This window comes from Octopus sinensis, linkage group LG11 (assembly GCF_006345805.1).
Source record: "Octopus sinensis linkage group LG11, ASM634580v1, whole genome shotgun sequence".
NCBI classification, from domain to species: domain Eukaryota; kingdom Metazoa; phylum Mollusca; class Cephalopoda; order Octopoda; family Octopodidae; genus Octopus; species Octopus sinensis.
In genome coordinates, this window is record NC_043007.1 from 60,324,586 (window position 1) to 60,349,685 (window position 25,100).

The window sequence follows — 25,100 nt, forward strand, 5'->3', positions numbered from 1 at the left end:
GAGTGACCATATGCAGCTTTCCAAGCATCTAGAAGTCTATATCAACTTAATAGCATTCCTGTGGTTACTACAAATGGTGTGTCTGTGTTTCAGCAAGTCATCTAGAAATTTATCAATGAAAATAATCTTAAAGGTATCTATTTTATATTTAGATGATATTTTAGTTTGTAGTGAAACAAAATCAGAGCAAAAAACCAACAATTCAAATTTCTTTAAAGCTGCCAAACATAATAACCTGACCTTAAACAAAAATAAATCTAATAACTGTTTATATATATTAACTTAGATTATCTGATTTCATGTGAAGAATCATGTGACCATGTGTTAATCAAGAAAACCATTAAATTCTTGAAGAGCTAGCTCTACCTCAGAATAGTAAAAAAAATCCAGTTTATTGTATATTATACCCAATGGATCCTTCCCACTCTTATGAAATAAGGTCAATACTTGTTGCACATTTTCTTCTATCTGAAGACACTGTAAGCTGTATCAGTTCTATTTCAAATAATCTTAAACAAGCCATCTTCAGCCACTATCAATATGATTCACATTTTATCATTGAAACATGATATTGATGAAACTATTGCTGCAATATTATCTATGATATTTTCCTCAACGTTCTTAAATAATTCTCAAAAAAAATCTTCTTGTCACATTGTTGTAAAAGAAATGTGTACATTTAGAGAGACTGTGAGACAATGGAAATATTTTTTCCATAAAACATTTTGATTTAGTGACAGATCAAAGGTTTGTTTCATTCATGTTTGACCATATGAACCAAGGCAAGATTTTAAGAAAACGAAACTCCTGGGTTTTGACTGATTTTCTCAACTGTTTAGCTATAAGCTATAGATCTGGCCTGGAGAATCTTTCAATTGATTGTCTGTCTTGTACTTGTGCTATTACTTTTGCAACTTTAAATTGCTACATAATGTGCACTGCAGTAAAAGACAAATGCTTCATTTTATAAAAGTTTGTAAACTAATCATTAAAGAAGTAGGAGTCTGCACCAACTTGCCAGGCATATGATAAATGGAATTGATATTGTCTGAAGGGTACTTCGATTTTAAAGGATTTCTTTCTCATTCTAACAACTCAAATGTATACTTACTACAACTGATGAATTTTCTTACCATTTGCTTATCTATACCTTGATACAATTAGAGAGTGCCTAACTCATCACTTCTCAATTTTTAGTCAACCATTGTTTATTCATTTAGGGGAAGAGTGGGTAGCTTCTTCATATTTGTCAAATTGAAACAGTTGCTGAAAAGCAATCAGATTTGTACATGCCATATCATCTTGTAATTCTTTAGGGAGCTCAGTGCAAAAGACATAAGAATCTCTGGAATCATATAAAGTTATTCCTTGCACAATGGAAGACTGTGTTACTAGATGTTCTTTTTATTTTCTAGAATGACATCTACCTGATCTATGTGCCCCACATGGTTGTCTGAATTTGGTACAGATTATCTGCATTATTACATACTTAATTCAAAATTGAAATTTCTAGTGAAGCCTATATATCTTGTAACAGCTAATTCCAATTATGCTCATCAAGTTGACTAGAAAAACTTGGTTTCTACAAGCCATCTAACTCCTGTCAGATACAATGAACATTACTCTATGCTAGTTATTTATGGTGTAAGGCCAGTCCAAGCTGAAGTGGCAAATAGGTATCTGTGGTTCAAGAAAACTGCTTTATTCCAGTTGATGCATCTACCAACTATAACCCAAACACTTAGGTGGTAAAGTGTATATTATTTTGTAGATCAACAAGAACTTGTATATCGATTGTGAAATTTGTTAACTCTGTTTTTAATAAGTTCTAATTATAATTTTTTTATGGTTTTCATTTCATTGTTTTAATTAACTTTATAAGTAATAACCAATGTGAAATTGAAACCTGAAATATCTAATATTGTAATCGTTTAAAGTAAAAATAAACAAATAGGATTCATATTTTAATTTACCCAGTAGATAATAATAAAAAAATTTATAACATGCTTATCAAAATACATAAATGCTAACCATGTGATTTTGGGTTTAGACGCACTGTGGGGTACTTTGGGGAAGTGTTTTCTGCAATAACCCCAGGCCAACCAAAGTTTTGTGAATGGATTTGTTAGATAGGAACTGAAAGAAGCCTTTCACATGGATGTATTGTTTCTTTGATGGTATGTGATAGTTATAAACAAGCATCACCATCATACAAGCAGCATCTTCCATTTCCAATCTACTTCACGAGAAATTGATATTACTTTGTTTGGAAGCAGCTGGGAGTTGTAACAAGAACATCCAGCTGCAGATGATTTGTCTCAATCAATTCCATTTGATTCTTACAGGCATTGAAAAGTGGACATTAAAACAGTGACTACTTAACCTTAGAAATAGTTATCCTTTATACCTTCTTCCAGTGATGGCTGCTGACAGTGTATTTTTTTCCAAATTGATTAACACTAGCTTCTAAACTGGCCATATCTGGCTCGAATATTCTACATATTTCATGTTCAAACTGGCCAGATCTGGTCACTCACACCTACCCTACAATGTTATTCTAAATGTAAACAATCATATCATCATAATTTTGAGGTTTCAAGATAATGTATGATTAATTCAATATAATGTGTAATAATACAAAACTAAATGTACTTTGTTTCACATTATTAAATATGCTGTTGCAGATAAATGGCTGGGAGATCAACAGTCAAACAGAAAACCTATCACTCTGCATCACATTATTGTAGTGCCTGCATGGCACAATATGGTGACAGCAGTAAAACAAGATAAATATATTGAATCGAAAATAATCAGATTACCTGCACATTATTATCATTAGACTTTGCTCAATGCTACCAATGTACCAGTATTATCACTGAACGTGACGTGACACAAAGCAAAAGAACAAGAAGAAAACAGATACACAGTAACAAACTGCAGGAATACACATGTTTAGCTGGAGGTATTGCTACAAATTTATATACAAGACTATTGTTATCATATCAGTTACACAGTGCATGTTGTGCCACATAAAATAACCAAATCATGCAGTGTTGTATTGCACAAGAAAAACAACAATAATATGGCAACAGTTTGGTCTTGGCAATTTGGATAAATTACACATTATAAATACTAGTACATGACCTGTTGTTTTATACCAGACCAAAATACATATTAGTTTACAAGTGTTTTATTTCCATATACATTATATACCACAAACAGACAGACAGGAGATTTCAATAATTAAACAGTGTCTTTGTATGCAATATTTTTACTGAATTTAACACTTTCCTAATAGTAATGCCTGCAAAATCCTCTTCATTCATGACAAACTGTTCAATAATGAAATTCATTTCAAGATGGCTATAACCTTACAATGGGTGGATGGATGAATGGATGGATTGATACATGGCATTTCTTATTGCAGAGAAAGTAACTTATCAAAATTTAACAAATACTTATCAGTAAGTTTTAAGATAAATTTAAAGTACAGATTCATAATTTTTTTTCCATTTTGTAACACTTATTTTTAAAGGAAAAAATTTTCTGTTTTCAAAAGAGGAAGTTTAATTCCTTTAATGACCATGTTGAAGAATATATATGAGCCTGTATACATACAGACATACAGAGGAAGACTGTGAGAAATGGGGTGGGGGTGTATTGGGTGAGAGATTTAAATAAAAAAAACAGTGATGGCACTCTGCCACTGCATCACTGCTTGTCCTTGTGAAATTACGTTCTTCAGAGGAAACTGAAGTGGACAGAACCAGTGAGTTGTCTAGGTTATATACATACATTCAGAGGTGGGGGAGTTGCAAACCAAACCAGAAATTATGTTACAGGCAGATAGATTTCACAAAAATTATAATAATTTGCATAATAGATTTATATTATATAAATTCTCACATGCATGCTGTTCCACAAAATTTGTAAAGTCATTAAAAACTTATCAATAGCAAAAGACATTTATTCATAGGATCAGATCTGGAAGGAAGATTAAAGCTAGATGATTTTCTAGATCAAGATGAATGGATGGCTGGGCAGGGCAATAACGTAATAATTATGGTGGCATATGTAAAAAAAAAATGTATTATTTTCTTCATGAATTAATTTCTTTCATAACTATTCTATTTGTTTATGATGAAGAACATCAGAATCTCACTGAAAATGAATATTACATTGTTTCGACTGATTGGTACTGTAATAAAATAGATAGTCCTAACTTACTTGAATTGTATCCAAGTCATATATGGTCAGTATACTTAGCTTTATCTGTCTTATGCTTCTTATTGATCTTGTAGTTGGTATTGAGTAAGGAACAAAAATAAATATAAGAGAATACAAACATCATTCTATCCTATTGAAAATTAATATTTTGAGTATTTACTTGGTGCTTCTTTAGTGACATAAGAATAAACACAGATTACAGAATCATAGTTTAACCATTTGAAAATTCTTCGTCTACACAAGGAATGAATTAGAGCTAAAATTTTGTTTTTTCCAATTTTTTGAATTAATCAAGTATGGTTATATTTGATATACACTTACATTCCATGACATAATTGGGGAAAATTGTGGTCCAAAATCAACAAATATTATACAAATTAAAGCAAGGAATAGTTTCTCCACTTATGTAGTCATCCATCATCATTATCATGTCCTTTTCATTTCCTTGCTTGAGTGTTGAACAGGTATTGAAGTGTTTCAGCTTCTCTTCTATACCTTTGCTACAAAGGGTTTTCTCTACCTTGCAACAGTTACTATTCAATTTAAAAGCATTTTGCTGTCTTGTGTCTATGAGATATTGGTTTGCAATGTATACTCTTGTCTATTATAACCACAGATGTCTCTTAGAATCTATGTTATGTGTCATAACTTAGCAATAAGAAAGTTTTTTTTTATTTGTTTAGTAATCACTGATTAAAAAAAAACTAGACTCCCTTTAAACAATTATTTAAATATTTACTGAAGCTAGCACTCAAAACTACTAATCTAATCAGTATGACAAAAACAATAGGACCTAGTATTTTGGTATATATTGGATGGAGAAGTTATGGTGGTAGTACACAATAAGGATATGAGGAGAGTTTATATGTTTTAGTGCTTCCCAGCACAAGGTATTAGGTTCAATCCCATTTCATAGCACTATAGGCATGTCTTCTACTATAACCCTTAGCTGACCAAAACCTTGTGAGTGGATCTGGTAGATGAAAACTGTGGAAGCCCATCATATAACTATGTATATATATATATATATATATATATATATATATATATATATATATATATATACTAAGCAATAAGGGTTTATACATGTGTCTGTACTATGTTTGTGTCTCCTTGACATTATGTGATATTTGTAAATGAGTGTCACTGTCATACAAGCAACATCATTCATTTCCAATATTCTGTGAAAACATCTCTGGGCATGGAAAATTATTCCCTTAGTTGGAAACAGGTATGGGTTGGTGACAGCAAGGGTATCCAGCTGTAGAAAATTTGCCTCATTAAATTCCATCTAAATCATGCAATCATGAAAAATGAACTTTAAAACAAATGTTTGTGTGTGTGTGTGTGTGTGTATATATTCCAGATAAAGGGGAATAAAGTATGACTACATTGGTTGTCACTAATCGACACGAATCCTTTTCATGTGTTCATGCACACACGCGAACATGTTCTCTGCTTTTTATAGAAAATTTGTGATAATGGAAAGTCAACATGATTCTGTGAAGCTGACTTTATATAAACAAACAGGGATATTTTATTTCACATGGATATTTGCTTTTGTTTTTCCCCATTTTACAGCACTTAATGAAAAGAAAGCTATTATATGATATATATATATTTCAGCACAAATACTATTTTCTACAATTCTATTTAAACAGGGTTTTAGTTCAGTTTTCATTTTAGCTCATGTTTTGGTATTGAGATATTTTTGATATAGGAAAGCTGCATTTACTTATTAAGGAATGTATTTGAAAATTCTATCTAAATAATGTAATCCAGTGTAATAAATTGCTTGTGTGGTTAAGAAGTTTGCTTCCCTACCACATAGTTTCAGGTTCAGTCCCACAGCATGGTACCTTAGGCAAGAGTCTTCTTTTATAGACTCAGGAAGACCGAAACCTTGTGAGTGAATTTGGTAGATGGAAACTGAAAGAAGCCCATGTGTGTGTATTTATATTTGTGCTTTATGAAAGTTACTTGCTCTGAGCAGTGTTGTTGTTGTTGTTATCTGTTAGCAAATTGTCCATTTGCTTTACACCTTCAAAAGTGCATAAAATAAGAGAACCCTTACTTGAAAACAAGTAAGGTTTAGTGACAGGAAGGGCAAACAATACCTCAAATAGTATAAATGAGTAACACATGTTAACATGGAAATACACATAAGACAACATACAAGGTTAGCATTTTCTGGAATTTGATAGAATTTTATTTTCTCAAGTTTATTTACTGAAGCAGTTGTATAGGGTTACACTTACAACTATTATCAATTACAAATAGAATTGAGAAGATATCCCATGTCATAATTGTTGTAATAGAGCGCCCAAACAACTGTAATTTCTTGGTGCTTTAACATTGTTGCAAGTTAATTAAAACAATTATTTCAGTTTTGATTTAGGTCATAGATCTGTTTGATTGGAGCCAAGATGGTATCTAAACAATGACAGATACATTTACCATTATGTAAAGATATATCAAGTTTATGTTGAAGCTAGTAATCAAGTAGCATGTGTATGTGTGTGTGTTGGAATTTAATGCAGTCTCTGCATCATTATCTAAGTTGTGGTACATAAGTGTATATTATTATTATTATTACTACTACTACATGGGCTGTGAGATGGTTCATAAAACAGAAAATTAGTTCAAATCCTGCTGCACTATGGATCCAAACACTTGTTATTCCCTGTTCTCTATTTCAATTAATTTACATGATCCAATGGAATCTAATATCATATTTCCATTTTCCATGCTGGTAATTCTAGCCACTTTACAGAGTGTACTGGATGCATTTTATCCTGTTACCAACACTAGAGATTTAATTGACTAAACCTCTCTCCCAATTTTCAGGTCTTGTGAAAGCATCAAATAAAATGCCTTGCAGTATTTAGTTCCGGCTTTTTTTTTTCTCCAATCTTGCCAAACTTTACCTTTTATCCTTTCCAGCTCAATAAATTTATTACCAATCAAGTGCTGGGGAATGATGTAACTGTCTGACCCTGGCCTTTCAAAATTGCTGGTTTTGTGCCTAAATTAAAAACCATTGTTATTGTTTATTTGTTTTAAAGACTTCAAGAGTGAATTATAATGATTAAATATTTTCCTCTTTCTCTTTTGTTCTAGTGTTGGACATTACGCTATAGGCTGCAATCATGGGGGATGAGGTTGACGGCCACCCACCTGAATATGGGATAACACTTGAGGAGTTACGGGATTTAATGCAAATAAAAGGTGCTGATGCTGTAGAAACAATTAGCAAAAAATACGGTGGTGTATTGGAAATTTGTAAAAAATTGTATACTTCAACAAGTGAAGGTAAATTTAATTTCTATTTTTCTATGATGATTATGATTTTAAAAATATTCATTTTCAGAAGATAGACCTTTCATATTGAAATTCAATCTTACTATTTCACATGTCTTTTTTCAGTCTTTAAATATCATAAGTGTAGACACAGTATAAGTGAATGGTTTGCAACTATGAGGTCTAGGATTTGATCCAACTATTTGGCATTTTGGGCAAATGCCATTTTCAGTAGCCTCAGGTTGACATGTATCTTGTGAATGAAACTAGGTTGAAGGTAACTGTATAGAGACCTATCTGGTGAATTATACCTGTAAACACTATATCATGCTGATTCTGTCTGAGAATTATGCTAAGGGTACACATATCTGTGGAGTACTCAGCCACTTTCATATTAATTCAGGAACAGGTAGCTGAGTTGATTGAAACCACTGAATTGCCATTATCAGATGACAGAGACCTACTACAAGTATATTACAGGTACCATTCATTGACAACAAGTAGCACTTTTCACCCAGCATATGTCATCCATTCACATGGTATTATCATTACCAGAGTGCAAGGCAGCAAGCTGGCAGAATTGTTAACATGTCAGGCAAAATGCTTAGCAGTATTTCGTCCATCATTACGTTCTAAGTTCAAATTCCACCAAGGTCAACTTTGCCTTTCATCCTTTTGGAGTCAATAAATTAAGTACCTGTGAAACACTGGGATCAATGTAATCAACTAGTTCCCTCCCATAAAATTTCAGGCCCTGTGCCTTTAGCAGAAAGAATTATTATTACCAGAATTCCTCTTACCTACATACATCAGCTGATTCTTTAATATCCAGTTCACTTGTCCTCTGCCTTGCACATCCAATGTATCATATTTGATTAAGTTTCCTTTCTGCTCTCTTCACAATCTCTATAATCAGTGCCAATCTCTCACTATTTCTGTACCTTCACTTGCCTACATGTCCTTCATACAGTCTATCTTTTTATACATACATACAGGGTAAGCTTTAATTACTAACAGAATAGCACCTATCTGAACATCTTTCATATCTTCTTGTAACCTCTACAACATTCTCACTACAATCAGATCAGTACTAAATAAGTGATTTATATATTCCATCAAGCAAGCTATCTAAGCAATTCATCAGCTTAATTGTGTACATGTTTCTGCTGCTAATTACTACTGTTAATGACATCAGAAGTCTTGGTTCTCTGTCAGTCTGCCAGAGATCTAACTGCAACATTCATTTACCCATTGAGTGCTCACTATTAAGTCCCTTCCTATTCCCTCCTATTAAAATCACTTCTCAAATGCATTAAGATATTGTGTTCTCATTTAGTTAAGTCTTTACCATGTTGACCTTTAAGTTTTAGGGCTCCCAAACATTTTTCAAGTTTGGAAATTTTTTTCTACAACTCTTCAACAGATTCTGCAGTGGAACACCCATCTTTAACATGTAAAAAAAAACTCTTGTATTATTGATCAAAAATTATAATGAAAAGATGGGGTCTAAGAACAGAGCCTTAGATAAACTCATTTATGATCAATTCTTGACAATTCTACACTTATTTACACCAACTTTATAGACATCTTCAGCTGTATTCTCAAGCTAATCATCTCTACCTAACATTCATAGCTTCTAACAAAGTAGAAAGCATGATACTGTCAAAGGCAACTAAAGACATGTCAATTTGTTTTTAGTTAACTCCCTTTGCAGCTGTCACACATTGAAGACATCTATATATCCATAACCATATCTTGGAAAACTTCACTGCAACTCTCTCAGCTAATTTTAATAGATGCCTGGCCATACTGAAGAAGACCCATACCCTGCAGCAAAAGTCTTAAGACTGATCCTTCTGGCTACATAAAGTGCCCGTGTAGTGCCAAGTAGAAGCACCCATGCAGCAATACATAAAAGAGCCCATGCAGCAACATGTAAAAGCACCCATGTAGTATCACACAAAAGCATCTATGCAGTGCCACGTAAAGACATCCAGCACACTATGTTAAGTGGTTGGTTTTAGGAAGGGCATCCAGTTGTAGAAACCATGCTAAATGAAACTTGAGTCTGGTGAAGCCCCCTGGCTTGCCAGTATGGACAATGGGCTTTAAATTATGATGATGATGACAGTACCTGATGATTTCTACATAAGTGTTTATTTGTGAAGTACCTGTAGTTTTCCCTACTTTCATCTCCTTAATTGCCTTAGTAACAATGTAAAGAATAATCTGTATAGCTGGCTCTTCTGTTACTTTTGTCTCAGGGAGAATTTTACTACACCATTCATATTCAAATGTTACTGAGGTTTTAAGGAGACATTTCAAAGAGAATCCTTAATATCTGCATATTTACAAATTTATATTAGATTTAAATTATTATTTTATATTTATTATAGAATATTTTTCCAATAAATTCTAAGGCTCTGTGCATGTCCTATCTCACTATAAGAACCCAATAAATTTGATTTCTTACACACATAATTTCTGTATTAATAACAACTCCCAGAATACATATCTCCAGTACAGCCTTCAAACTAGTATTGGATCTCCTTCCCAAAATAACATTGAAATGAGAACTTAGAAATTGATAGAGGTAAATAATAATGCAGTTAGTTTCTGTATCTAAAGAAAAGTCAATGCTCCTGTCCTTTGCAAGCCATTCTAAACTCAGGAGAGACTAATACCATCACTGTTTCTCTTATATTGTTGCAAGTCAACAAAGATATAAGCAGGGAGGGAAGAACTGAGTGAAAGACTGAGAAATAGACACAGCATAGGTGATGAGATAAAACAACAATGGATTCAGAAATTTCCACATGGATGTGACTTGATCTCCTATATACAATATACAGCTGTCACTGAATGATAATAGTTTTGCTATTAAATAAACAATGTACACCTATCATTCAATAGTGATGAGTTTGTTACTATCAACAATGTACCCTATTACTCAAATATGCTAGTTTTGCTGTGATATATATCAGTCAATGGTGAAATTCTTGCTAGTAAATATATTTGCTACTACATAACAATGTACACTAATGATGATAGTGTTCCTATGCACCTCTTACTTATTGATGAAATTTACCACTATATAACAATGTATATCTCACTCGATAGTAGTTTTACTATGATCATATCACTGAACAGTATTGTTTTTACCTATTACATAAACTGTAACCACTATCTTTCAATGGTACCAGTTTTCCTACTATAAACAATATACACATGTCATTCAAATGTGATAGCTTTGCTGCTGTTTCCCCTTTCAAGTCCTTCATCCATCTGTGCACATTACTCTTATCAATGATGTCATCACCATAAACAAGCCTTCTGTGGATGTTAGACCCACCTGTATCACTCCTTTGTCAAAAACTCAGTGACAGCACATTGCTTCTGTTTAGCATATTAAATTAATGCATAACATCTTCATTAACACTGCCATTGAATTTAGGACATTTACATTAGTTATGAAATTTCTATATTTTTCAGCTACAGTGTAGTTAGGTCTCAAGGGGGTGGTACAAACCTAGCAATATGTGTTTTATAGTGGAAACAAAATTTCCATTCAAATGGTAATTACCAGATGATTTTCTGTTCAAGTCTAACCATTTTAAGTCATAGTAGAAATGTGACCTGTCGCAAGTAGGCATACAAACATTGTATAACTTTTATAATTGAAAAATTTACTATATTTTGTACATATGAGTATATCAGCCTGCAGGCAAAATAAAATGGGCTTGTGGGTGCAATTGCACCTGTGGGCGGGGTTTCCGCACCCCTGATGTACACCTGTCACTCAATTATGGTAGTTTTTGCTCTGATAAGCAATGTTTACTTTTTGCTCAATAATATTAGCTTTGCTATTTTGTACTGTACACTTGTACTCAAATATAGTTTTGCTACTATAAATATGGTGATCACTTAACATCTATGTTCCATGCTGGCATGGGTTGGCTGGTTTGACAGGATCTGACAGGTCCATTGTCTACATTGGAATGGCTTCTGCAGCAGGATGCACTTCCTAATGCCAACCAACTTACAATGTGTACTGGATTTTTCATTTTTATACTACCAGCTCGAGCAAGGTACATGCAAGACTACAAATCCCAAGACAGTGATTTAATTTAGATGAGGGGTTTAAATTATGAGAGAAATATGCCAGAGTAAAACAGGTTTCTTATCATGGAGGGAGTCACAACTTAAAGGAGAGGGTAGGTGTGAGCAGGGTGGATCAAGGGAGAGATAAAATAGTGGTGATGAGGCATTAATGTAGACCCTCAAGTTTCAAGGTGAGAATAAGTAAATTGGAGAAGAACCAAGAGTGAGTTGGGATGAGGTTGCTACAAGTAGAGTGAGTGATAAATATGGAAGGAAGGGAAGAGTATGTGGCAACTGTAGAGATTGGATAGGTGTGGGGTGGGTGTAGTGAATGATGGATCAGAATGAGGCTGACAAAATTTTGCATGGAGTGAAGAGTAGCAGAATAGTAATGATGATGCAATAGACAAGGAAAGAATGAGAGAGAAAGAGAGGGATAGTTAGCAAGCATATGAGAAGGTGGCAAGAGTGTAGGGATAGAGAAAGGCAGGCATAGTGCATGGAGAGAGTGAGAGACATATGGATATCAAGTGAAATGATTCCAGGTAGTGAAAAAGCTTAGTGGTATCAAAGAAAAGCTGCAGTTAGAGAGATGATGGGTGGTAGGAGTGTCTTGGTGAGGAAATTTGTGCAAAGGGTTCAGTTTTGAATGTATCTGTATACACACATGCACAGCATTTCCAGGACTTAGTGTTGTTGAGTTGGGTGAGTTCTTCTCAAAAACTGCATATAATCATTGGTCATCCTACTCTCTTCTCATCTTCTCCATGATATTCAAGGTCCTGGTATCAGTCTTTACCACTTCCCTGCATGTCCTCCTGTGTCTTCCTCTTCTGCAAGTTCCCTCCAAGAGATTGGCACTTCTTTTTACACCTGTTTTCCTCCATATACATTTCAAGTCCATATCACTGCAATTTTCTTTCTTGCATACATCTGATTCTTTTATGCCCAGTTTTTCCTGAACACATTTGTAATATGTCTTTCATGTGCATTTACTTTGCACAGTTCAAGTTTTCTATATTCAAAGTCCATATTTCACTACCATGAAGCATCACACTTCTAACACATGTCATACAATCTGCCCTTCACTCTGAAAGAAAGCACTTTTGTTGTTCAACAGCAGCAGTAGAAGCTCCCTGGACATTTTCCAACCTGTTCTTACCCTGGCTACTATACGTTCAACATATGAGTTCATACCTGATCCTTTCCTCCAGATCAAGCAAAGCTGTTTCCCTGAAGATAGCAGGGTCCTGTCTTCTCTCCATACTAAAACCTCAGTTTTTACTAAGTTTTCCTTGAAGTCTCTCAATTCTAGGTTTAGCTTCAATGCCTGGAATTTCCTCTCCAAATTCCCCTTTAGATTCAGGCATGAGAATTATGTCATTAGCAAATAGAAGTTCCTATGGAGAGCAATGTTACTGTTACTACTATATATCTGTCACTCAGTTTTGCTTATTGATAATGGTTTTGCTCAATAATGATAGTTTTCCCGCTATAAACAGTGTATACCTGTCACTTCTAACACTAGTTTATCAACTATAACTATTCAATTGTCACTCATGATGGTATTTTTGCTACTATATAACAGTGTACTCCTGTCACTCAATGATTATAATTTTACTACTCTATAACAATGTTCTCACAAGGTAGTATATAACAAATGTCATTTAAATCAAACCAAACAGAAGATATAAGATAAATTCAGATTTGTTGTTTGTGCCTGATATACCAAATATACAAATTAGTTAAAGTATCTATCTCACTTGGGTTCTGGTATGTGATTGATTTAAATAGAGATTATCTTAAGTTCACCTTGTGAGCAGAAGAATGAGGGGTAGTTACCATCTGACAAGGGGGTCAACCAGCTATGAAGCATGTATGATGATTTCCTTTATTCTCTACGAAGAAAATAAAAGATGTGTTTACATCTGTTTACACAGATTGTGTGTTAAAAACTCATTTAACTACATTAAATTTATCTTAGATTTTCTAATACATGCTTTGTTGTGTATAAAATATTTCAGTATTTATTATAATCTTAATATTAAAAATGATGGAAAGCATATCTAAAGGCAAACTCTCAATAAAATGAAATTGAGCGATCTTGAAGATAATGTTGAAATTTATATGTTATTAAGCTACAGTACAGTACACTTTTTAAAATTTGGCACTCTACTTTAAGATTTATTGTGAAAGATTGAAACATTAACTTTCATCTTGTGTGGGTGTAAGGAACAAAAAGAAAAGACATGGACTTTATAAGCCACATGAAGGCAACCCCTCTAATAGAGCAGTAATTCTGAATACAAAGCAAACTGATAAAGAATAGAATGGACACTGACACATTATTCCTATCGCAGGCAATCTCTCTAGTACTTGTGATATAAGGTGCACCCAGCTTTAAATCTATGCCAAAAAGTAACATGACCTGCATGATGATAGAATAAAAAAAAGCAGCATGGCAGAGATGTTGTAAAGCCTATCCAACTCATACCAACATGACGTGATAAAATAAATGTAAAATCGTGATATTGTTGATAATGGTGTCAGATTTGCATGGCAATGGTTGTATGGTTTGCAATATAACATGATTTTGCTATAGGGAATACATCCCACTTCAGGCTATACCTATGGTAAGATTCAGGCATAACATAGGTTATACAAATGCTCTCACAATTTTTCTCCACATTACCTACTTGGACACTGTAAAACTTGATGATGGAGGGGAACATCAACTGTTCGAAAATACCACTTTATTCTATTTCATTTTATGTGTGGTGGAGAGAGAGAGAGAGACTGTGTGAAATTTTGATATTAAGTACAATACTCTTTTTATTGAAATTATCTTTGATTAGATAATAAAATAGCTTTAATGAGTATATATCACTTCAATGAATATATTATTATTATTATTATTATTATCATCATCATTATGACAGCAAGCTGGCAGAATTGTTAGCATGGTAGAAAAAATGCTTAGCGGCATTTCATCCATCTTTACATTTTGAGTTCAAATTTCGCTGAGGTCAACTTTGCCTTCTGTCCTTTTGGGGTTGATGAAATATGTACCAGTTGGTGTAAATGGCTATTATTCCCTTCAAAATCCTGACCTTGTGCCAAAAAAATTAGAAAGAATCATCATCATCATTATTATTATTATTATTATGGCAGCAAGCTGGCAGGATCATTAGCAGTATTTCATCCATCTTTACATTCTGTCTTCAAATTCTGCCAAGATCAACTTACCCTTTTGACTCTTTCAGGGTTTGATGAAATAAGTATCAGTTGCACCCCATGGTCGATGTAATCAACTAACTCCTCCCCCAAAATTTCAGTCCTTGTGTTTGTAGCAGAAAGGATTATTGAGCTTGCAGAATCATTGGCATGCCAGGTGAAATGCTTAGCGGTATTTCATCTGCGTTACGTTGTGAGTTCAAATTCCGCCGAGGTCGACTTTGCCTTTCATCCTTTCGGGGTCGATAAATTAAGTACCAGTTGCACACTGGGGTCGATGTAATCGACTTAATACCTATGTCTGTCCTTGTTTGTCCCCTCTGCGTTTAGCCCCTTGTGGGTAATAAAGAAATAGGTATTTCATCTGCTATGTTCTGAGTTCAAATTCCGCCAAGATCAACTTTGCCTTTCATCCTTTCAGGGTTGATAAAATAAGTACCAGTTGAACACTGGGGTCAATGTAATCAACTTATCCTCTCCAAAAATACTGCAGCAAAATTTGAAACCATTATTATTATTATTAACAATGACCTTTGTTTTTCATCCCTTTGAAGTAAATAAGTACCAGTTGAGTATTGGGATTAATGTAGTCGACATGCCCCTACTCTCAAATTTGCTGGCCTTGTGCCAAAATTTGAAATCATCCTCAGCATCATATAAAATATTTGAAAGTGGAAAATTATTAATAATTGATTATTGTAGCATTTTCAGAGTATATAGCACAACATGTACTTCTGAAATACATATCTAGAATACATTTCTTGTGTTCTTATAGAATCTCTCCCAGGTTTTTGTATTAATATTATGTACCTTCATATTTCTCGTGCAGACATCTCTGTAGTGCTTTGTACAATCAATCAATCTCCTTCCAGATGCTAGCTTTCTTTAGAAGATATCCTTTGGGATATGGCCATCTTCCATGCAGTGAATGTGATCCAACCAGTGCAGTCTCAGCTACCTGAGCTGAGTGCACATGCTGTGAAGTTCAGCAAGATACCAAAACTGCTGTATTGGTCACTATCTTACAAGGATAAATTTAGGATATGATGGATACTTTTCATGTGTAAGATGTTCTCATACCTCATTGCCACCATATTGGTGTTTGCTGTCAGCTTTAGATTCATCCACACTTGTGATGAGAAAGAGTTAAAGCTGCCTATCCAATCCTCTGGTCAGTCTTCATGTCCAAAGAGAGGTTATCTGTGATAGAGCCAAGTAGTTAAGCTGGTGGATGACATCAAATGAAATAGTTTTAAATAATTCTAACTTGGAAAAAAATTAAAAGATCATAGTAATAGGAATATTATAAAAAGATTCTTGTAGCTATGCAAGCAAAAGTTCAGAGATTGTAGCTTACTAATTCACCTACACTAAAAACTAAACTATTGTTATAAGATGGTAATTATTTGGAAATCTGTGTAAAAAAGAGAAAAAAACCTACCTCAGTTGTGAAAGGAAGCTATATGTATTCTTAAGGAAACCAGCCTTTCTTCTTTCTGGTTCAACATTTGTGGGTTTATAAAGTGGACCATTGGTCTTATAAAATGTTAATGCTTAGAAGTTGAAGTGTAACACTGCAGAAACACGTCCTACAGTTATATGACATCATTCATAGCCCAGTCTGGTATTTTCACACACATTGTTTATAATGGGAATTTCTCTCCGGAGACGGTTTCTACAGCAAAAGTCTTCCCACATTTGAATTTACACTTACGCATTAAATATAACTACATGGCTGTATTATAAATCTTCATAAATGTGCATGTAAAGGGTGTTATTTATTCAGCAACACAACTTTAACTGTATACATTGATCCATTATCGTGTAGGATATTGCAAAAACTAATGCATCTGTCGAATATATTGGCTTGAAGAATTTAGATAAAGTACCAACAGTCCTAGAAGAATAGGCTATATAAAACTGGGTAACTGCTCTCACCCTGCCAATTATTGCCCTCATTTACAATATCTCTCATAAACAGTAACATCTTTTCTAATCGCTCTCTCTCTCGCTTATCTCTCTCTCTCTCTGTTTCCTGAGAACAAGACTTGATAAAAGTTTGCAGCTCTTCATCTTGTGGTATTTTTGCCCTGGACATAACATTCATTAGTGTCTAACATGAGGACCTCCTAGCTAATATACCCATATGTGGACTCCAGTTGTTTCCCACCTCTTGGCGGCCTCTATTTCCTATCAGACTGTTGCATTGAATTATACACTGTTGGACTCACCCAACCCAGTGCTATCAATTCTTGTGTAACCCAAGTTTTGATTAAAAGAAGTGGGTATTTGCAACAGTGTTTTCTTTTCTGAAATAATGCATTTTGTGTCTTCAAAAAATCCCTGTTGCCAATGTACTAGTTTATTGTCTTTAATCTTTGATGAATATTTGTGTTGAAAATAAAACTATTTTATAGTTGACTCTTTGACTAATGGCTAAGGCTTCTCCATCCAGAGAACATTTTATTTTGTTTATGAGTAGTTAATAGCACTGAAAAATAAGCCATAACAGAATTAAATTGCAGCAATATACCAAATATAGCCATCTCAGAGACATCAGTTAGAAATATAAATATTTCAGATTCATCAACCTTTCTAAATGTGGTCTTAAAAACACAAGATTTGAAATTATTCCACTTGCATTTTTGTGATTCTACTCTTTGAATGATATGTAAATCTAGCATAGTGAAATAGTATGAGAATATTCCTAGTAACCCCGGAAGCAGTTGTTGTTGTTATGGTAGCAAGCTGGTAGAATCATTAGCATGTTGAATGAAATGCCTAGCAGCATTTCTTTAGGCTCTTTACATTCTGAGCACAAATTCTGCCAAGGTTGACTTTACCTTTCATCCTTTTGGAGGTCAATGTAATCAACTATCCCCTTCACTCCAAAGATCATCATTATTGATATTATTAGTTGCAGGGTGATAGTTGCTTATTTTTTCTAAACTTTGTGGATTTGGCTTTAAAATGCCAGAAGAAATTTCCTTTCAGAAAATACAGTTTGCATTTGTGTGTGTGTGTAATGGGGGAATGTATGTCTGTGTGTGCATGCATGCTTACATATCTGTTTGTATGTACATATTTATACATGCTTCATTCTTTTGCCTTATAACAGTCTGACCACACTAAATTATAACTATTTACAAACCATATGAATAAAGATTATATCTCATCCTATAACTAACTCCACCAAAGAAGAAAAATTACCTAAGACCCAAATAATCCTAATGAATTACACAAAAACAACTTGACGTTAACAGCAAAGACACAATGACTGAACAAAATTCAATGGAACACAACTGGAGTATTTTCCTTGTCGGCTGTCTGATAGATTGTTAATATGATTATGTATGTGTATACATGTGTACACAAATTTTTCACACCGTTATTCCCATCTAGGGTAAAGTCTTTGACAGCCTGGCTAAACTTACCTAAATTTTGGTTATGCTCTTTGGTTTATGTGCTCCAAGTAGAATATCATCATCAGTATAAGCAAATGTTGCATTTAAATTATTATATCTCTAATTATGGAAGGAACCTGTAGAAGGGGTAAGTAGACCCAGGAAGATATGGGATGAAATGATATGAAAGGATCTTTGGACATTGGGCCTCAAAGAGAAGATGGTAAAGGACTGAGATTTCTGGCAGTTTTCTGTGCTTGAAAAGACACATCAAACTAAGTAAAACTGTAGCCATCCATGCATACAGGTATGTCCCTTATGGCCATGGCCCCCACTCCCTCTCTTGGCTGGGAGATCCTTGTCTTGTGGGCTCGCAGATGTTGGTGCCACATAAAAGCACCCTGTACACTTTGTGAAGTGATTGGGGGGGGGGGGGGGCAAAACTATGCCAAAATAGACAATTAGAGCCTGGACAGCTCTCCGGCTGACCAGCTCCAGTCAAACTGCCCAACCCTTGCCAGCATGAAAAAACGGATGTTAAATAATGATATCATCCATTTTTATTTGAAAAGCAGCTGCAGCACTCTTCAATATAAAAGGCATTTTACAAAACTGATATAATTTTCTATTACATTCAAATAGCTTATAGAGTTATGAGTATACAGTCAGAAATATAGTAAGATTGTCATATGTGTGTGTATGAATGAATGAATGGAGAGAAATGTGTGTAGGAAGAGATGTTAATTACAAGAGTTGAAATTAAAGGTAAGAAATATGAATCTGAAGGAATCACTTTAACAGTTTTTGAATAATACTACTATTCTTAATTTATTGGAGTTTTTTTTTCTTTCAAAATTCTCTTTACCAAAGTCCTTTAAGGTTTGTGAATGGTCTACAAGCACAGTAGTTAGGCCACAAATTGAAAGTATAGATGAAGTGCCATTATTTTTAATCACTATACTTTCATGAAAAGACAAAACCCTGTCATGCATTGTTGAATATTTGGTATTATTATAAATATTGTTAAGAGTAACATCACAAATGCTAAAATTTCTTTGTGTGTGTTGAAGAAACTATAGGGATTTCAGAAATAAATTTAATAGGCAATTTCATATAAAAGGCAAAAGAAGTATGAATAAAAATTCTGTGTATTCCCTGCATCAATTAAAGCGTCAACACGTTTATAATTTATTATTATAAACAACTGACTTTTGAGTAGAATTTTGAAATAGCAGCCAATGTTGTAAAAATGACACTTAAGGATATTTTTTTATCTTACTGTATGCACAGATCCTGAAATTTGGTGGGAGGGGGCAAGTCAATTATATTAACTCCAATGCTCAACTGGTACTTATTTTATCAACCCTGCAAAGATGAAATGCAAAGTCAACCTTGCTGGAATTTGAAGTCAGAATGTAAAGCCAGAAAAAATGCTGATGAGCATTTTGTTCAACATGCTTATGATTCTGCCAGCTTTCCAACAAATATTATTATAAGAAAATGAGTTGTGGATTGGCAAAATCTTTAGAATATCAGATGGGCTGCTTTGCAGTATTTTTTCCAGCTTTGTCTTTCATTATTCTGGGGTTAAGTACCTGTCAAGTACAGTAGTTTTTTAATCAAGTTTCTGGCCTCTCAAATTCTGCCTATATTAGAAACTAATATTAAATCAGTAAAGAAATGCATGATTGAAATAAAGAAAGCATGATTATTACTATTACTAGCTGGTTCCATGCTGTCAAAAATGATAGCTAATTGTAGTATTTTATATATAAAAAAGGTACAAAACCAAGTTTTTAGTTTTATAATTCTTTTATTACCAAATTTTTTGTGAAAAATCTATCTGCAACTAACATGCCTTGACTGCTTGTTTCCTTCAAAAGAATTTTTAAGTTTTTCTTCCTTCTTGCACAACTTAAGGCTACATAAAACTAGCCCTGAGTAAATAAAGGAGCTGGCAAGTAAATACCAACTTTTTCAAAGCTCTGTCCTTGCTATTTGTATATGGTCATGGCAAAGCTGGTATCACAGGGAACTGCTGCCTGCTCATATTAAAAGGTAGATCTATTTCACTCTGATGCAGGTCAACTCGTGGTATGAAAGCTTCATTTCCCTTTGTGTGTCTGTAATTCTATTTTCTATGTATCTTTCTAAATAAACATACACAAACACTCACTCAAATATTATATATAAACATATTTTACAGAAACACACATATACACACACAAACATTCACATATACACATTTAGTCACACGGAGTTGAAGCGCTGTCTGATTTTTTTGCACCGTAGGATTTTCAACTTCCCACTTCCATCGGTGGATATATGAATATATTTTACACAAACACACACACACATTCAAATAAACATAACAACCAATATGTGTAGCCAATTTGCTATACATATACACACACAGGCATCATTCAGTTTGCCATCACCCCTTCCTTCGTCAGTCATCTCTTGTGATGGACAAAAACATAGGAGAATTATATATTAGTAGATTGTTATTTTTATTATTATTATATCAGCATAGTTTGAATAGTGACCTTTTAATGAAAAAATTCTTTGCCAAGGCAATTTTGTCATTTATGAATCTTACTATTGCACAAAAAAAAAGAAAAGAAAAAAACCTTTATAATCCTTTGTAAAAGCAAGCAGGATGAAGAAAATCATTAGAATTACATTGATCTTGTAAAGGCTCTGATAGCGCATTAACAGAATATGTTGTTCATTGTGAAATATATGAGGATTAGCATTCGTCTGTGCTTGTTCTTCTACTAGCACTGGCTAACAATTATTGCATCATATAACTTCAGCTTATTATTTACAAGTAATCTTTGACATATAGCTTTAATTGTGAGTCCATCCCATGTCTTCTTCACAATATTCAACAATCTTAACTTAAAAATCGCAAACCATGAAAAAGTCTATGATGGTTTGTTTTAATGTAGAGTGACTTCAGTTTATTAATGGCTCTCAGTTGTGACAGAATATATTCATAGATGTTTGGAGAAATACAGTTTATTGAGAATTTATCTTCCTTTGTTGTTATTTTGCTTTCAAAAATTTGGGAAGTGTTCTGCCAATGCAATCCTCTTTGTTTGAGCTTGCAAATCAATGAGTTAAAAATATCCTTTCTATTGTAGGCACAAAGCCTGAAACTTGGTGGGGCAGAGTTAAATCAATTACATTGACCTCAGTATATAACTGGTATTTATTTTATCGACACTAAAAGGAAAAATCAACCTCAGTGGAATTTGAACTCAGAACAAAGTTGAATGAAATGCCACTAAGCATTTTGTCTGACATGCTAATGATTCTGCCAAAGAGAAATATCAATAATAAATAAATCAAATAGGTTAATATTACCTGTAATATATCAAACGTAGTAAGTTTTTGAAATAATGTTCATCAATTTGTGCATGTAGTTAGCTGGATAAGGTTCATGTGTGCAAGAGTGAGAAATTATGCAATTTTTAATTGCATTATATTTTAACTCACCTTCATATATACAAGGGTGGGTATAGAAGTAATGCAAATAAAAATTTTATTACTTTCTGACTCACCCTCATATTTCCTTACACTTGTTGCTTCACTTTTCTATCCTGGCATGGTAGGACAAAGATCCTTTCATAATACTACATGCTCTTGTTTTAAAGAATGCTTTCAATTCCTGAGTACCAATAATCAAATCAGTTTAGTTGTAACAGTTACATAAAACACTTACAGTAATAACAGAACTAAAACTGATTCATGTGGATCCATTGGAATGTAAAAAAAAAAATCAATGAATAAATTGTTATATAACCAAGAAATACTTCCAGAAGTTTTATTCAGTGATTCAAGACTACTACCATTCTTATGTTTTATTTGGCTGTCATACCAGTACGTGCACACTAAAACACTTGCATTTTAAAACATGAAGACAGTATTAAAACATACACACACACACACATGGCAGATTTCATATTTCATAAGTCTTTCTGGTTCACCCACCTCTCCTTCTTTTGATATCCTTAGAGTGATCATGCCTTAGATCCACATTAAACCCGTTAACTAATCTGTTTTCCCCAGAACTGTTCCCCTTTGTAATCTCCAACTTGCCAATATGTTTTTATGATTATTGCAACCCCGTAGACATTCATCATTTACTGCAAAATAACAGGTAAAACTTGAAAAGTCAACTTGAACAATGGGCTGAAAATTGATTGAAGAAAATGGATCAACTTTTCTATAAAATATTTTAGCAATATTTTTCCTCTTTTGTGCTTGAGAAAAATTAACAAATTACATAAAAGATGGCTTCCTGCAGAAATTTGAATAGCAATTATCCATACAAAATGATGACAAAATAGTCATTTCAACTGTCTACTTGAATGTCTTTTTATTTCTTCTTCATTTGTTTGCAAATATATCTGTACTTCATTTAAAATTTATATTAACTTGAAACTTCTTCATGCAAAGAAATACCTCCAGTCTTGTTTTTCCCTGAAAGAAATTGGCAAAATTTTCTGTGCCACAATTTATTGTCTTCTGCATTTGTGTAAAATTTTACCTTTATCTTATTTATTTTTTTGTTATCTCCCTAGGTCTATCAGGAAATCCTGTTGATCTCAATCATCGCCGTGAAGTATTTGGTTCCAATATAATACCTCCAAAGCCACCAAAATCTTTTTTACAACTAGTTTGGGATGCATTACAAGATGTCACACTTATTATTTTGTTAGTAGCTGCAATTATATCATTAGCATTGTCATTTTATAAAGTACCTAAAGACCCAGATGGTAAGTACGTCTTTTCATTTTTAAGAGAAATATGCAAATTTATGATTAATTTGAATTAGATTTTTAACACCTTTTTTTTTTCTCTTTTTGTCAAGAAAAATAACTTCAATTCTTTATATGTCATATTTGAAATAAATAAAAATATCATCATCCATCTATCTATCTATCTTTTCCAGCCACTATTCCTGGGGGGGGGGGTCAAGGGAATGGAGTCCTCAAGCATCTCCTTCATCAGAAGCAGCCCTCATAAGATTATCTGGCTGGTTTCCCAAACATACCCAATTAAGACTATGGGCATTATCCAACCATCTCATTCTTGGCCTATCCTTAAGTCTCCTGCCAGTTGACTTGGCTTGAAGAATCTGTCCTGCAGTTCTTTTCCTGCAACATTCTAATCACATATCCATAGTTCTGGAGCTGCAACTTCTCAATGCTTCCAGAAAATACCTTGATTATTTACCACCACCACAACCCAAAAAGAATTAACAAAGTATACCAAATTTAATCAAAAGCTTAAATTAGTTTATCTGTTCAGAAAATCTTATTGTTATCATGTCTACTTTTCCATGCAGACATGGGGTGGATTGGGCTTTTTGAAACGATGTTTATCCCCAGTTGCTCTACCTGACACCTACACCTTCAGTCATCTCTTACAACAGACAGGGATATAGTGAACCTATTTCTAAAGGCCACATTACACATGGTAGAGATATTCAAAAGAAAATATGGCGGCCTCAAATCCTGCAAGAGCAGCATCTATAAAACAAGAGACAGTGAGTTTAGACTGACTGCAGTTCTAAACCAGATTCTATAATACGTTTAGGTATTATGACATACAAAAATACATACACATAAAGTCTCTTTCTCTCTTGCACACAGCATTTTACATCTATTTTCCATGATGACACAGGTTAGGCAGGTCATCACAATTCAAGTCAGTTTTCGTTTTAGGTTACTACCCTCCTAAGCTTGGCCAGAGATCACTTCTCTCATCCATTTTCATTCTAGTTGCTCATTTCCATTACATCTTTCTACATTGTTACTTTGATACTGTCTTTGACTAGTATACACTAGATTTTATGTTGATCATTTTGTGTGCTCTTTTACTTGTGTATGCTTGTGTACATATATTTGTTTGAGTGTATATCTACAATACTCTTTATTGCATACATATATGTAGAAAGCATTGCACACTTAAGAAAACCAAATATGACATCAACGGTACAATATTGAGTATGCAATGGAAAATCACATTTTCTAGAGCAGAAATATTGGCTTGTCCTGTGAAATAGTTAACATGTTCATTATTTCTTGTGATATGATATCATTGGCAAAACTGCTTCTTGCTTTTAACAAAAATGATATGTAGTAGTTTTAACTGAAAATTATCTGTACAATTGTAACCTTTCAGTTTTTGTTAAATATTTTAAGCAAAAACAATATAGATATAAGAGAATAAACTCTGTACATGATAGATTTTTAAATCTAGTAAGACCTAAATCACATAAATACATTGACAGTTACTTTACTTGAGTGTTCAACAATCTTAAGAGCTTGAAACATATTTATTGAAACACCTGAAGTTCTTACAATAAATATCTCTGGACAAAGCAATATTTCTGGTTCCATGTAAAGAAAGAAAAATGCCACCATTACACCTAATTACAAAAAGAACTTGCTGAGCATAAATATATCTACACAGCCTTGACCTTTATAATATTTTAAATAGGTCAGTGAACATTGAGTTTATTTAAGAATTGTCGCCATCTTCTAGCTAAGAATAATACATAAAACGGTTTTTATGTATTGGTACTGCTTAAATCTGGTATTTAGGCTCTAGGTGGAGACCAGACATAAATTATATCTATTCAACCTTGATTTTTTATTATAGCAAAATTGACTTCTCATGTACTTTTATAATAAAAACTGAACATTCTTGACAAACAAGAAGGCTGAAATCTGGTTGAGAGGTTTCATAAACAGATATTATAAGTTTATTACTACATGTCACTTCACTTAACGTTATGATGTCAAAATGCTTGTTTGAATA

At 33.5% G+C, this 25,100-nt stretch overlaps 1 protein-coding gene across 19 annotated transcripts in view; it reads left to right on the forward strand.

Moving 5' to 3' along the window:
- The window catches only part of LOC115216989 (plasma membrane calcium-transporting ATPase 2), a 330,524-nt gene that overhangs the window by 173,183 nt on the left and 132,241 nt on the right, over window positions 1–25,100 (forward strand). For all 19 annotated transcript variants that reach the window (XM_036507543.1, XM_036507544.1, XM_036507526.1 and 16 more), the window contains 2 exons: window positions 7,348–7,539; window positions 22,856–23,050. In XM_036507543.1, coding sequence (XP_036363436.1) covers window positions 7,377–7,539; window positions 22,856–23,050 — 358 coding nt within the window. In that variant the 5' untranslated portion in view covers window positions 7,348–7,376. The remainder of the gene's footprint in view (window positions 1–7,347; window positions 7,540–22,855; window positions 23,051–25,100) is intronic.